The sequence below is a fragment of the Drosophila navojoa genome, chromosome X (assembly GCF_054131105.1).
Source record: "Drosophila navojoa isolate 15081-1374.11 chromosome X, UAZ_NAV_1.0, whole genome shotgun sequence".
Lineage (NCBI taxonomy): Eukaryota > Metazoa > Arthropoda > Insecta > Diptera > Drosophilidae > Drosophila > Drosophila navojoa.
In genome coordinates, this window is record NC_142895.1 from 9,111,050 (window position 1) to 9,128,006 (window position 16,957).

Here is a 16,957-nt window from a genome sequence, read left to right on the forward strand (position 1 = left end):
CCAACATATGTAGATGCCATAAAAAAAGGCCATGAAAATTGTTTATTATAAGCGCGAGTTCATTTTTTAACCCTTTAGCTCCTTACGGCCGCCGCAACCCCTTCACAAACCCTTTCTTTCCTTTTTTTTTCCAGCCAGTTACTGCTCAAAAGCAAAAAACGCATCAATTGCCGGCTGACGTTCCGGGAATACAAACAGTTTTCAAGTGCGCTCACTCTCTCTCGCTCTCTCTCTCTCTCGTTAACCTCTGACCCCAGCTGGGCGAGGGCTATGCAAAAAAATTCAAGTTTATTGATGCGCTGCAGTTTTTCATGCGCAACAATTGGCAAAAAAATAAAAAAACAGTTGACACTCTATCTATTTGTGGATAACTGAATGAGCGAGTGTGTGTGTATGTGTGAGTATGTTTGTGTTTGTGTGTGGCAAATGTGTTGGCTCCCTTGCTAGGCCAGGCCACACAAAAGGTTCTGCTCTGTGCGGCAAGCACAAAGCTGACAAAGCGAATTTACCAAGTTTGAGATTAAATACCCTGTAACCATTGAACGGCCATAACAAGGGATTGGGCCTGCTATCCACATATATACCATGTAGGGCTGTGCTACACCTCACCTACTCGGCTTGTTTGTCCAACTCATTTTGACTTAGTTCAAAATCTATTTTCATATACCCTAAGATATGATCATATAGTATTATACATTTTCCAACACCTCACAATATTATATTCCGAATTTCAGTAACCATGCTATTCATATTATCTATTAAACTTGAAATCATTTTAATTTTGCATTTCAATCTCAGTGGAATTTCTTTGAATTTTCAAATTGACGCTCTCAAAGTGAATATTGGGCACTTCCCAGGTATCTACCTAGTCGAAAGTATCACGAAATTGCCCCAAAAGATTTTTAGTTTCGATTTGCCACAGGCCGCAAGGCGAATTGCGATAAGGTATGCAATATCAAAGTTTTTGTGGGCTCTCTCGTTGTTGGGCAGAGCAGGTGCACGAAGAGGGGCATTCGCACAGATACTTAACAGCCAGCCAGAGCCCAGAGTCAGCCAGGTAGGTATGGGCTATGCCCCAGAGAGACAAGTGTCCCCAGAAAAATGTACAAAACAACTTTCGTAGTCAAAGTTTAAACGTTAAACTTCAAAACATTCTGCAAAAGGAAATGCCAAAAGACAAAGTAATTTAAAATAATAAAAAAAAAAGGAGAAATACCCGAAAAAATTACAAATTAAATAAAAATTGGTGAATAGAATTTGTGAGAAGGATTTTAGTTGAATAAATATGATAGCTCCATGGTAAATCCATATATGAGTAATCGGAGATTTGTAATATCTTAACTCAAGGAGCTTCTAATCTTTTGTTCACGCTTCAAGCTCATTTCCCATACTTTCTGTTCTGCTTCGCGCTTATTCAGTCAGAGTTCCATGGCGAATGGCTTAATTTGAAGGTCTCTTAGGAAAGTTTTCGCAGCTCTTTCAACCCATTCACTGCCCTTGCTCTACCTCAATCATTTGCCCTTGACATAGTTAGCTGCTCCTTTTAATAATGATAAGTGGAAGCTGATAACAAAGTTTACAAAACAAAGTCAAGTGTAAGCAAAAGTTAATAATGTCCACACACACAAACACACACACACACATACATACAGCTTCTCCTTGGAATTGGCCTGAAATCTTTTTGGCCAGCCGCAGATAACAAAAGCTAAACATGCCAAAAGGCATCTTCATAATAAACTTCCATAAAGCACACACACACACACAAATATATAAGTAAATATATGTATATATGTATATATATGTGCTTATGTGAGTTGATTTTCTCTGTGTGCCAGGGTTAAGGACAAAACTGCTGCACGCATCAATCGCAATCAATCAATTTGTTGGCTAACAACAAACAACAACAAAAAATCAAGTCAATGGGCAAAAAAGAAGCCACTGGCTTAAGTTAACAGCATCTAATGTGATTTTGACACACTCGCTTACAGATAACAGTAGCAGCATCAAGAACAATACACACACACACACACACACACACGCGCGCGCACATACACAATCACATGAACATAGGCTAAATGCTCTGACCAGTTAATACACTGAGCGAAAAAGCATTTCTTTACGCCTCAAAATCAAAATCTTGCTATGAAGCATATATTATATATTAATATTCGAAACTTTTATCCGGATAAAATTTAAAGATAAAATATAGTTAGAGATGGATCTATCTATAGCAAATCTATAATTTTCTAGTTTTCGAATGTTTTTTTTCTGGAAAAAATGTAAAAAGATAAAATATAGTTAGAGGTCTATCTACAAATTGTAAGTCTCTATAGACATCATTATCTAACAAATCAAATCATTTATATTACATTTAGTTAGTTAGTTGTCTTATTTGATTTTCTATACCATATATAATAAAATTCTTGCAATATATTCTCTGCCCCACAGTCATTATCTTCTTCTTCTTCTAAGTAACCTTACACTCGGAGCATTTTAATAAACTTGCCCAACTATTTCAGCTTATTTCCTTTTATCGCTTTTCATTTATTCTTAATTTTTTTCAGTATTTTGTGTATTTTTCATAATTGAATTTGATTAAACAGAAAACGTTTCGGTTTCTGAGTTTACTTTACTTTCATTTTTTTGTTGTTATCTTTTTTTTTTTTTTTGCTCTTTGGTTTGTTTGGTTTTTTGCTTAGAAGCCTCCAATCAACATGGGAGAGCGCCCCACCCAGGGCTAATGTTTACACGCATCAAGTTCCTGGTCTGCATTTTGGATTTTGTTTAGGCATCTCGTCTCTCCCTCTTTCGCTCGTTCTTTTATTTTTTCGACTTGGCCAGGAGAAGCAGGGCGAGTGTCGGGCCATGGAATGGCTAGGCTTTAAGATGGGCCATAAATTCATCAGGGCGCTAAATGGCTTTGTGATGCTGGGCGAGATGGAGTGTGAGAGGCTTAGGGAAAATAGTGACAGCTAACACAGCCACACACAGCTGCATATAAAACCGCAACATGAGCCATGATTCTGGCAAGGATTACGAGCCCAACGCCTTGCGATGAGCGAATTAAAATGAAACCCCGCGACGTTTTTCCATAAAATTCCAAGTGCTATAAACCGCACACGCACACACATACGCATATGTGTGTGTGTGTGTGTTTCATTGTGCGTGTGTGTGCTTGACTGGTTAATCTGTGGCTTTGGCTCAGCTGCGGTTATCATTGGCCCAGCCCAAATCCCGATTGCCGTATCCCGTATCCCGAATCCCGGCCAGAATCCCGTTGCGCACGCGACAAATTCAAGTGGGATTTGTCGCCTAAATCCCAGACTCAACTCAAGTGTTGCATTTAGTAATTAGAGCAGCTTATGCATGTACCCTATATAGTCATATATATCGGCCTATATACCGATAATTCAGGCAGCTAATGCCCGCCCAAGCCCTGGGCTTAAGCTTTGTGACAGCTCAAAAACTAGTTTCCCACTTTTGGGCCAGACTCAATTGATTGTCCTGACATGGTCTAAATCTGCCTCCATCTCACTCTTACTCTCCCTCGCTCTCGGTCTCACTCTGCTCTAACTGTTTAAATGTCGCAACACTTCTTCTTGACTCTCTCTCTCTCTTCCTCTCTCCCTCTCTCTCACTTTAAACTGTGCCCGCGAGCTACCATTAGAGCGACTGAATTATGCATGGGTCGCACTAATAGATTGCTGGCCAAGACCACGAACATTCTGACCTGGCCCCGTTTCGCAGCTCCGCCGCAAAAGAGTTGAACAACACGAACTGCGACATATCTTAACTTATGTATGATGTTATTTATTTAAGTGGAGTGCCTTGCACTCGCCCGCCCTGACTTCTTCACTCAAACAGCTCATAAATAATGGTCCCTCTTTAAATATTACACAAATTGGAATTTGTTTTGATTCCAAATGCGTGTTTTCCAGCCCGAGCGTAATTACTATGAAAGTTACGTATTGGAGTAATCGCATACCAAATCTAAGTACTCTAGCGTAAATAGTCTCTGAGTTTCTGTAGGTAGTGCAGGGTAAATGGAGTGTTCTGCATGGCGGATAACATTAATTTATATAAAAACATTTATCATGAGCTCTCTCACTCTTTCTCTCCCCCCCCCCCCCTCTCTCTCTCTCGTAGTAATAATAATTCATTACTTATTAATATTAACTCATGTGCATAAAAAAAGTTCTCTGATTTCTTGTAATTTTCCCTTGTTTATTTTACTCATACAAATTGTTGCATATCGAATTTCTTCGACTTTGGCATAATGCACAAAGAACCGTTAATAATATCAAAGTATACCCTATGGGATGTTCGCATATAATTCATGCTAGTCTTCATTCGCCAACCCATTGACCAGGCCGGCTCTGTCCCGCCCCCTGCCCCTGCAGCCCTCTGTCCCTCGACCTTTTATTTCAATTTCATTTGAACGCATTTTTCGCATAAATTCCATAGAAAATAGCTCTATTCACTATTTATTACTGGGCATACTGTTATGTTAACCCCTCGGCGCACACACACACACACACATACGGAGAGAAAGAGAGAGAGAGAGAGAAAGTTTGCCCTCACCCCTGCCCTTTGATCGAACAATGAAAGGCCTCTAGCCTCGGGTCCAGTTTGCGTTGTTGTTGTTGCTTTTATCGCTCAATTCGAGACCCAGAAAGTTAATAATTCTATATCATTTTTATGTGCGTGTCCATGAGACTACACACACACTCACACACACACTTCTACATAAATATATTTATTATATATAAAGTAAAACTTTTGTGACAAAGAATTTGCTGGCCTCGTGGCAAAAAGTTGTGCCGTCTGCACATAAAATTATTAAATTGTGTGTTTCACATCTGTAAATTCTTCCATATTAGCAACTACCACGCCCACCATCCCTACCGTATACGGCAACGGCCTGGGCCAGTGCAAAAGTTTTCCTTTTTCGCAATAACCAAGGCGTGTCCTCGACTCGAGTCGCTCTGCTGCCGGAGCTTTGTCTGCGTCACAGGTGCAAATGTGCTGCAATTGTCTACATGAAATGGAGGGGGGAAGAGCGATTTACCAACTGAGAGAGGTGAAGGGGGAGGGGGAGGGGGATGGGGAGTGTGGTGTGTGATCAGGCAGTATGCACTGTCATTTGGCCAAGCACCCTGTCGGCGTTTTGACAATGAGCAGAAGTGCATGGCATATAGACACGATTAGCACAATGTACACTGAGCGAAAGCGGAGAGCAAAAGGCAGCTAATGTATTGATAAATATACTAAGGAAAGTACCCATTGATGGTAATTCAATATTGTGAACTAACATTTGCCCAGATTGCAGTTGCAGTTTTATAGTTTGATTGATGATTGATTGATTGAACAGTTTAAAGAGCGTGAGATAGATATAGAGTTTGTGCAGTTAGGTCAAGTGATTAGAGTAATCGTGAGCTTATGCTGTCTAAGAAGTAGTTCTGAAACTAGAGAAATAACTACTTGATTGATGAGTGATTGACGTAGTATGTACAGCTGTAAAGCCAAGAGCTAAATAGCTAAAAGTCTTAGGTTTCTATAATTAAATATAAAAAATCCTTAATCAGATATTTCATTGTTTTATTCTCTCCTCATACCAAAAACTATTAATTTTATATACAACACCTAGTAGCCATGCCAAGTTCCATATGCTTTTCGCTCAGTGTATGCACATACGACTCAAACTGCGGTTGAACCAGCGCCCTAACCTCAAAACGCGACTTTCCACCTACATAGGTGGGTCACCGAAAGCCGCTACACGGCGAGGACTTGACGGTGCTGCTGTCCGACTGACTGACTGATTGACTGATTGAACAATTGTGGGGTGCACAATTATGGCCAACACTGTCACGTCATTAAAAATGCAAACGGCTCGCAATGTCAGGGCTGCACTTGTGCAAGACGACTGCTCGTGGTGCGGGCAACGTCTGGACTGTGGACTGTGGACTGTGGACTGGGACTAGACTATATTGGTAGCATGTCAATGGCTAGGTTAGCCAACCAAGGCAGCCTGTCAGCATTGGCCCCTCGATGACGATAATGATGGCGCTGACAATGATGAGGCCAAGAAGGCAACGTCTGGACACAGACGGCCCCGCTGCCCCGCCAAGACGTCTGGCCACTGGCTGAAGGGCAGATGTGAAGACTGAGGGCCGGGGCTAGCCCAAAATCAATATTACTCGCTTTAAATTATGAACAATCAGGCGAATTGTCGTCCGGCTTTTCATTATTTGTGTGGAAAAGTTTGATGAAGAAAAATATTTGGAAACAATTGCGGGCAAACTTTTCCGGACATGCCGTCTCACAATACCCTGCAATAGTTGTAATCACTTATGTCACGAGAAGCACACATGAAAATGATGATGGATATATTGTATATATGTATATAAATATAGTTGGATATATATGTATGTAGATGTGTCTATAAATTGCTTTTTTCTTTCGTATTTCGATTGCTCAATGCGAACTAAGCAATTCGAGTTTGTGTTTTAGTTTATGACGACGGACCACAGTCATTGCTAATTGTTTTAACTATACATTAAATATATATATATGCATATCGTTGAATCAGGCCTCTACATCACTTAGTGGCAGTAGTCATACGCTAAATGGACCAATGTGAGCCTTGAATCACTCACGATTTATTTAGACTTTCTTTAACTAAGTATACTATATATAAATGTACAGTTAAAGCAATCCGTTATCATATATGTATGTAGATAGAATATGTATCACACACACACTCTCATCTCAGATGTATAAAGCCATTTATAATACTCATCTTATGTCTTAGGGAAAGAATATTTTCTACATTTTCTATTTAAATTTTGAACTTTCTTCAGCTTCTTCATCCTCAAGTCAATGTCAAATTTCATTCACTTACAATTATACTCTGCATTTTGTATACCTCAACAGCTCGAAGTTCGGCAATTGATTGAGAAACTGGCGAGGTGGGCGAGGTGGGCGAGGTTGCATGTTGCACGTGGCCGTTTAATATGTTGGAATAATCATTTCCGTATTGCCTTCGATTTCAATTTTTGATTTTTTGATTGCTGCACTAAGCCGGTCGACTAATAGAGGTGGCCCAGGGCCCAGAGTCGGGGCTGGAGATGGGTGCAGGAGAGTGCGTGTCTGAGACCAGCTGACCAATGGCAAAAATCAATGCGCATTATGAATAACGCCTCCACACAGCACACACAAACACGCACACACACACACACACACGCGCATAAAGAAATGAATGTAATATAATGCAATGTAAAGCCAACCACATAGCGTATGCGCAATATTCACAATTTAAATGTATCATTTGTGCTATAATTAATTGGACAGAATTGCACAAAAAATCCCAAAAGGACATCCAATTAAGGCCAAAACCACAAATAAACCACAAAAAAGTGGTGTATATAAATAAAAAAAATAATGAAATATTCATACACGTATAGAAAAAGTCGAAAATATGGAGGTAAAAGGTAATAACAAATCATTTCAACTGTGAAAACTGATTAAATGATGGGGGAATCGAAAAGAGAGAGAGAGAGAGAGCGAGAGAGAGAGGGAGAGAGAGAGATGGCGATATATAAGTAGGCATGTTGATAGAGAAGACATAAAGGCAGAGAAAGTGAGTGGGCGGAGACAGGGAGTAGAAGCAGAAGAAAGAAAAGAAGAGTCACTTGTAGCATTAAAGAAATGGAGATATATATAGGGACAGACAGAGAGAGAGAGAAGAAGTGAGAAAGAAACAAAGAGAAAATGTAGAAAGAGATAAAAGTGGAGATAGATAGATAGATGGAATATAACTAGAACCAAAAACATGAAAAATAGAGGGAGAGAGAGAAAGAGAAATAGAGAAAGGATCGCATGGCTTATAAGATCAAACGAAGATGTGGGACATTAATTAAAAGAGAATGAAAGAAAATTATAGGCAAAAAGTGACAAGAGAGAAGTGAGCAAGAGGGAGAGAAAGAGAAAAAGAGAGAGAGAGAGAAACACTTCACATATGCCAAAGTAGCTCTAACAAAATGTTTTGTAGTCAATAGCGAAAGTGTGAAGAAATGCAGTGGATGATAAGTGAAAAAGGAGAGCGAAACGGTTTATGAACAATTCATGAACAACATAAAATTCCAATTGAAAAAGTGAGTTAACAAAAACTTTGAATAGAACTCAAATATCATCGCATCAACGGAATTTTGTTGCTTTTGAGGCTTTGAGCCAAATTGGCGAAAACTTGGCCAAGCGGAAATACGCAATGCAGGTGACCTCTGACCCCTGACGAAGGCGAACAGCTTCAGCTGTTGTTGTTGTTGCTTTTGTTGTTGCTGTTGCTGTTGCCTTCCATTTGTTTGCTTTGACTAATTAAGAAAGCCCACAAGAATCAGCGAGGGGTGTGGCAGAGCCTTTAATAAACTGAAAATGGGAAATTGAAAATGGAAGATGGAAAATTGAAATCTCATATTTTATATATTAAATTTGCTCTGTTTATTTAGTTAATTAATAAATTCGTCTCGATTTTCGATACATAATTAAAATTCAATTTTATTTTTTGGGATAGGCCGAAAAAAAAAAAATGGTATTAAATTACATTTTTGTCTTAGAGCTAGGCACAAAAAAATTGTTATAGGCATATTTAAGAGTAGATATTTTTGTTTGCTAGGCAATTGTCGTTAATTATTTACACAGAGATATACGTATATACAGGATTGTAATTGACTGCTTGATTGGGAGCTGGTTCGTTTGATGGACAACTATTTTCAAAATGTTGCGCTGATCGACTGAGCTATTGCTTGCTTTTGTGATTGTCTAACTGTTGAACAGTTGCGGTTGATTGACTGCTTGGTTGATCGACTGACTGACAACCTGTTGCCAGCGGCCAGCAATCGATCAATGGAATGGCGTCTGTGCGTGTGTGTGTGTGTGTGAACAACTGCAACGGCTCCGTACCAGGCGGAGCCCGTCCAGTTGTCCTGCTCACAGATCGGTGCTGATGGTGTGTGTCTGAAACTGTATCGGCTGCATGGGATAGCCGTCCTCGGAGACAGACGCTTCCGTATCCACCTTGAAGCGCTTGGCCGCACTCTCCATCTCGCCCTCGAGATCGGTGAAGGCGGGAAAGTCGACGGGACAGAAGTGGCCGGCAATCGCCTCCGGTATGTGGCTGACATTGTGCAGCATGTGGGCCGGCGTGCTCTGCAAATAGTTGCGCCACTTGTGGTAGGAGCGCGAATTGAGCTCGATGGTGACATCGCGTCGCTGGCAGACGGGCGACGAGGTCTTCGGCATGATGCGCTGTGCGTGCTGCATCATGTACATCTCCCATTCCAGGTTGCCCACGTCCGGCGACAGATCCAGACGGGTGGAGCTCGCGCTGCTCCGATTGGCCAGCTCCATATCCTGGGTGCGGCGCAGCTGGTGCTTGGTGGGCGTCGATGCTGCACTGCTGCACGTATGATAGCCGCAGGAGCGCTCCATCTCCTGCTCCACCTCGGCCAGCGGCCGCTCGGCAAAGTCATCGCAAATGGGCCGCGATTGGCTGCGGCTCCAGATGCTGCGATTGCTGCCGCCGAGTCCGCTGCTGTCGCAACTGTTGCTGTTGCACTTGTTGTTGGTGTTGCTGCTGCTGTTGTTGTTGTTGGTATTGTTGGTGTTGTTGTTGCTGCTTTTGTTGCTCTTGTTGGTGGAGCTGCCGCTGCGATTACGCTTGGTGGCATTACCGCTGGCATCCAAACTGCGCTCCGCATCCTCCTTCAGACTGCTCGTACAGCAACCCATTTTCGCTTGATTCGAGTTTGTAATTTATCTTGGAGACTGCACTGCCAAATAGTAGTTCGCGCTACGCTGCGTTAACGTCAACTGCTTGGCCAACTAGCGCGACAGCTGGCCTTTATATAGCCAGCATGCCGAGCATGATTCAGTGCAGGTAGCGATCGGCTCTTTGCGAATTTCCCGGAATTGTTTTTGCTCGAAGATGATTTACCTGATCGATCGATCGTACGTTCGATCGCAGTTGGGCCGTAGTTTTGGCTAATCCGCCGGTTTTTATGGCGCGGCCCGAAATCGCGGCCCGCGTGTTTCGGCTTAAGATAATATACATGCGCTCTACCTGCTCAATGTCCTTGATTGTCCTTGTTGCAGGGATTTCGCTTGATGGATTTTCAATTTCGTAAATCTTCTGGACTTTTCATAAACTCGCGAAAAACGCAGCACATGCGGCCAACCCTTTTCTCGCAATCGCCCAAACACTTTTACACAATTTATCCAGTCAGAAATCAAAGCAATTAGATAGATATACATACATGCATACATATTCAGATAGATAGTTGGAAAGGGAGAAAGGGAGAAAGTGAGAGCGACTCTGGCTGCAGCTGGCCTCGTGCTGCGACCATAATTCGATTTGAATGCTGGGCCGGCGCTGCGACTGCGCCTAACCTTGGCCCATTGCGTTTTGTGGGCCTTTGTTGTGCAAACGCCGTTGACGCCGGTGCAGCCAGGACAATGGGAGGCGCAGACAGAGAGCTGGACAACAGAAGTGCACAACAGCTGCGACTGCGAGTCGATCTGCATTTTATTGAGAGTTGAGAGAGTTTTCGCTTTCCGTGAAATCTTGTGAATGGAGTCTTTCCTCCTGGCCAGAACTACTTATGACTGAGCCGACTCCTGCTGCTGCTGCTGCTGCTGCCGCTGCCGCTGCAAGCCTCAAGGCTGCCCAAAGTAAATCGAAAGCAAATGCATCCCAGACACTTGCCAGCCACGAAGGGTGATCAAATGTTGGCTAAAAACACTCGACCTGTTCGTTGGCCTCATTGACAGGAGCAAATCGTACCTACGTGACTTTCTCGAATATTCCAAAAAATTTCCATAGCTCTTTGACGCATTCAATTAACTCTCGTCACCAGAAAGCAAAATCACTCAAAGTGCAACAGATTTGACTTAACAATTATCCAATTTAAGCCCAATTCTAGATCACATGCATTTTGTATTAGTCAGCGAAAAGCTATTACCAAAAGCCGGACCCCAAAAGCATTAAGAACAAATGTATCACTTACTTACTGTATGTAATCATAGTTAAGCATATGATGATTAAGTGGAAATAAATCATCTACAAGAGATTTAACAGGACAGTACAGTCAGTCAGTATATCATCAGATATAGATATAGATATAGATATAGATATAGATATAGATATAGATATAGATATAGATATAGATATAGATATAGATATAGATATAGATATAGATATAGATATAGATATAGATATAAATATAGATATAGATATAGATATAGATATAGATATAATATAGATATAGATATAGATATAGATATAGATATAGATATAGATATAGATATAGATATAGATATAGATATAGATATAGATATAGATATAGATAGATATAGATATAGATATAGATATAGATATAGATATAGATATAGATATAGATATAGATATAGATATAGATATAGATATAGATATAGATATAGATATAGATATAGATATAGATATAGATATAGATATAGATATAGATATAGATATAGATATAGATATAGATATAGATATAGATATAGATATAGATATAGATATAGATATAGATATAGATATAGATATAGATATAGATATAGATATAGATATAGATATAGATATAGATATAGATATAGATATAGATATAGATAGATATAGATATAGATATAGATATAGATATAGATATAGATATAGATATAGATATAGATATAGATATAGATATAGATATAGATATAGATATAGATATAGATATAGATATAGATATAGATATAGATATAGATATAGATATAGATATAGATATAGATATAGATATAGATATAGATATAGATATAGATATAGATATAGATATCGATATAGATATAGATATAGATATAGATATAGATATAGATATAGATATAGATATAGATATAGATATAGATATAGATATAGATATAGATATAGATATAGATATAGATATAGATATAGATATAGATATAGATATAGATATAGATATAGATATAGATATAGATATAGATATAGATAGTCAAAGTCAAGGTCACAATAGTTTCAGCTTTCAGTTCCTCTAAAATTCCAATGGTTAGGCAATAAATTGACCTTTTGGCCAAATATTCCAGAAATGTATATATATTATGGAAAGCTAGCAGGAGTGTAAATTTGGTAAATCCTTAACAGAGTTTTCACACTTTCTCAAAGCTGGGCCCTGGGTAAACACTTGGCTGTGGCTGGAACGCGATAACGAATAGAGTCAGCCCCGTTGTGGAAGGGTTGAGGCGTTTGTTTTCCCACATTCGCTGATGCTTTGGGTGCAGCCCATTTGTTTGGTTGGTGTCAGAAGGTTGCGACTCGAGGCGACTCGTTGGCCTTTTGCCGCGCTCATTTGACTATCGGCAGGAAACGTGGATTGTTGCATTTTCACACGCAATCGCAAGAGGCACGCAGTTCGTCGTAACTCCGGCCGGGCCAACTGGTATTTCCCCCGCTGCCCGGGAACATTTTTCATGACTGCATGAGCCAGCCAACGACAAAGTCTTTTCTGCGGTTGACAATTTTCCAAATCCCAAATGGAATTCAGCTTCGGGTTTTTTCTTTCTTTGTCCTTTCCGTTTTTGTTCCTTTTCTGTTTTTTTATTACTTCTGCTGCTTATCTGGGAGTGCGTTAGAGAAATACCGGATGCAGGAGCTCGACCAACGGGCCAGCTCCATGCACGTTGACCAAACAGCTCCCGAGCGCATTTTCATAGTTTGGGGCTGCCGTTGCACATTTTCCGATTTGCCAATTTTCCCGCACTCTGTTTGCTTTGTGCGCTGGCAACGTGAACGTGACTTTGGCTGCGAGCAAAGCGACGGAAGCGGAAACAGCTGCCAGCCCAGCCATTGAGGCTAAATGCCAATCCATGAATATAATTCTTAAGCTCAATTTAAATTGAAGCCAAAAGGAACGATAGATAATCGAATTGAGAAATTGAACTTATTGCACTGAAGGATTCAAGGGTACATATAGATACATATATACTATATCCCCCCTGCGAATACCAAATTCACACAGGGTATCTCCGTCCGGCATCGGATGTCTATGATATTTACACGCTGTCAGCAATAGTTGGCTCTCAGCACAATCAATTTACAATTGCAATGACTGGCCGAACAACTGTTCCACTCGCCAATCACTGTCAATTAGTAACGCCATCAATTTCGGACCAACTGCAGTCGCAGTTGGCGTCCAGGGCAAAGCGAAGACCGAGACACTCGATGCGTCCACTGGGGGGCATCAGCCGGGCCTGGCTTGGATGAATGGACCAGCATGCGGCCGAACCAATTGAAATGCCATTGACTTGCACTGAAACATAGCGAGCTGTCAAGGCAATGCACTTTCGTGATACCCTGTAAAGGAACAGCAATTGCTAAAACTCTGAGCTGAACTCTGAAAGTCTAAATCAACATCAAATGGCATTGCTACCTGCCGGGGCAATATTTTCAACCTGATTAGCATAGCTTGGCACCGTACAGCTTAGCTAAGCACTCAATAGTTGCTCCGGCCGCTAATGAGACCCTGCAGGGGTATTAATAAGTCATCAATTTGATTTCTTACTTGACTTTCAAGGCAATGGTCATAAGCATTTAATGCTCAAGTAGAAAAATTTATAGCACATTCATAAGGCAATGTTGCACTATAGAATACCCTCGAAGATCCCACGCTAAACGAAATTCCTTCAATATTATGCTAACTCACTATTATACTCAAGCTTAACTGTAAAACGCTTAGTGCATAGAATACTGAACTGATTCGCTACCCTGTATATTATTAAACTGCCGAAATACCCTATAAAGGTGACAGCTTTTCATACCATATTGTAATCTACTAATAGACTTCTAATTTCTTAAAAACGTAATTTAAAATCTACTTCATTTTCAAATATACCTTAACTAGCTGCACATCGTTCACACCCGCTACGTCCGAATTGTGCGCGGTAGAAGCGAAGCACTTGAACTACGGCAAATCGCAGCAAATAGTAGAGAAGGCCACTTGGTTCACATTGGAACGTGCCCAAAATGTTGAAATTGTCGAGTATTTCGAATGGAATTCCACAAAAAAAAAACTGTTCTAGATGCTCAATATGCAACGGGCTTTACATGCTCGATCAGCAAATGAGAAAGGGCATATTGGTTTTTTGGTCTGAGTGGTACTTGATATTGAAATAACAGAGAAATAATAGCTCTATTAGATGGAGTCAAATTGAATATTTAAGTAAATGGAGTCAATGTCAGCCTCAAATTGTTGAGCTCTGTGTAGGTTCCATTAAATCTTTGCTCGCTCACTTGTGAGCGTGTATTGGACAGTCGGTTACTGCCCACTTGCCTCGCTGTGCCTTGCAAGTGAATGCGTTTTCGATCGAGGGGCAAGGACGAATGCATCATTGAGCAGATTATGTAGAAGGGGACTACGAAGCAAACCAAAAAATAGGCACATCTGGACTCGGTTTTGTAATTGTGATTGTGATTGTCTTCTTTTTAGCTCACTTCCTGCAAAAAGATGCCAGACAGAGGAGGAATATTACTGGATGGCTATAAAAGTGTGCGTATGCGTTGTTGTTGCCTGCTTGGCCGTGCGCGTTGCTCGCTTGTTGTTTATGAAATGCATTTGCGGGCCAGCCCTTGGCCGCTGGCCCTCGGGCCACATATTTGCGGCAATTTGGGCCATAAATGTGAACGCTTAGGCCAGGTAGGCGTCGCCCGGACCACGCTGAACAGGCTATCCTGGCGTGTCCCTTCACTTGTTGATCCGGCGGGCCATTCCGCGGACTCGCTGTCAAGTTGGCCGCCAATCGAGTCTGCCGGGGCGCTCTGTTGCTCGGTTGCTCTGTTGCTCGATTGGCGGTATTTCCGTTTTGGTATTTCCGCTTGGCCGCGTGGAATTGCCAATGCAAATCGCGTCCACATGTGCCACATAAGCTGCTCGTTAGCATATGCCGATGCGAGGCGGCATCTATTTAAACGTTAATTGTGTCCTTGCTGCTCTGCTTGGCTCTAAGCACTTGCTGCTATGCCAAACGCAGCTTGAGACAAGTGTGTCTCTCTCTGTGTGTGTGTGTGTGTGCGAGTTTGGCATGTGGACAGCCTACGGGAATTGCCCACAACAGTGCTGGCCAGGTGATATACCGCAGCCAGAGTCACAGTTCATCTCGACGTACAGTTGTGCTTACAATACAATTCAATTATCAACAACTACAACAACTACAACAACAACAACAACAGCAGCAGCAGGAGCAGCAGCAGCAGCAGCTTTAATTAAGCCCCGCCTCGCCCCCATCCTCCATTGCTGACCACTTAGCCAGAGCACTCTGCGTTTTATGTGGCTCTCAGGACGTGGCCATCGCAGCTGTCGCTGCCCAAAAGCAGCTCCATTAAATCGTTCGCCCAAAAGTAGGCAACACTTTTTTCTGAAGCTCAACGAGAGCTGAATAGTTGCAGGAGGAAGGCGAGGGGGAGGTCGTAGTGGGGCATGAAATAGTGCTTAGCAATTCGTGAGTTTATCAAGATAAATCAACTGCAATCGAATGGATGGAAGAGAAGTTTACTGACTAGGATGGGTATGACGACTGTGGCATTCGGAATGTAACATTTCGAGGCCAGTGCCAGAGAGAGAGGCAGAGAGAGAGCTAAGACTGGCGAAGGAGTAAGACAGGAAGGAGAAGAAGAATGGATGTTAGCTATTGATCCCTTCTCGCGCCCCCTCCCCCGTCTCACTCTCTTTCTCTCTCTCTTTCTCTACCTCTTCCCTCTCCTTTCACTTCCTTCACTCTCTATCAGCGTTCCATTTCCCTCGCAATAATTTTGTTCAATCTCTTCACTCATTTATTACATTCTTCCTCTCTTCTGATCTCTCTTTCCCTCCGTCTCTCACTTATTTTCCTCTCACTTTTTCTATCTCTCTCTCCCTCTATCACAGTCTATCTTTGCTTGTCTCACCCAGTTTTTTCTTAGCTCTAACTAACTTAACTTACTATAGTAATCAGTGCAGTCGTTTACACCCGTTGGCAAGTCTCTTACTTCTTCACTTTTTGTTTTTATTTTGCTGTAATTTGTTCTTGTTTTCTCTCTCTCACTCTCACTCTCTCTCTCTCTTTCTCTTTCTTATGTGGCATTTTGCATGTGTCATGTTGAATTAACAGCACATGAGTTGTGCGTACTGAGTGTGTGTGTGTGCGTGTGCTCGTGTGTAGGTGTGTTTGCGTGTGTGTATTATTTGTTTGCTTGATTTACAAAACAGTTGAGTGCTTGTCTGAGTGTGTGTGTGTGTGTCTGTGTGTATTGCAATGCATAGAAAATCAATATTACTTCTTACTTTTATATTAAGCTACCCACATGTGTGTGTGTGCATGTGTGTGTATATATGTGTGTGTGTGCCTCTCTTGTTGTTAATACTTTATGAATTATTAATCGGCTATGGATTCTCGCTTTGTCTGTCCTCCTGAGTACATTTACTCATAATTGAAGCGGCAATCTCAGTCGATACTTTTGGTACTCGATGCCCGGCGATTGAATTGAGGTGTGGGCAGGGTATACACGTCAGGCGGGAGCATATGAGACGATTACAGTTGAATGCCTGAACAGCTGTGCAAATTGACAGCTTTTCACAAGCTGGAATCGTAATACCATTTTTATTTTACTTTGTAATTTAATTGCGATTTTTTTTTTAAATACCCTGTAGACCAGATGGTCGCTTGAACTTAGGCGTATTATAGCTGAGAGCATTGACTTGCAATCTATATAAGGTTCTTAACTATATTTTTGCAGACTTTTTAAAAGCCATTAAAAATTGGAATGAACTTCTTTTAGAACATCTATCAGATATTCTCAGATTTTAAGCAAATCAACATCATATAAGTTGGGTTGATTAATAAATGGAGTATATAACAAATGATAATA

General features: G+C 41.2%; 2 protein-coding genes across 2 annotated transcripts in view; one reads left to right on the forward strand and one right to left on the reverse strand.

Annotated features, from left to right (window-relative positions):
- Nucleotides 1-16,957, forward strand: part of LOC108656805 (uncharacterized) — a 59,952-nt gene that overhangs the window by 32,697 nt on the left and 10,298 nt on the right. The window lies entirely within an intron of this gene.
- Nucleotides 8,473-9,892, reverse strand: LOC108655556 (uncharacterized). Its single transcript, XM_030388924.2, has one exon. The coding sequence runs from the start codon at nt 9,784-9,786 to the stop codon at nt 8,986-8,988; it is 801 nt and encodes a 266-aa protein (XP_030244784.2). The 5' UTR covers nt 9,787-9,892; the 3' UTR covers nt 8,473-8,985.

What these genes read in the sequence shown, in the direction of transcription:
- LOC108655556 (XM_030388924.2), bottom strand. Translation starts at nt 9,786, where the DNA reads ATGGGTTGCTGTACGAGCAGTCTGAAGGAGGATGCGGAGCGCAGTTTG.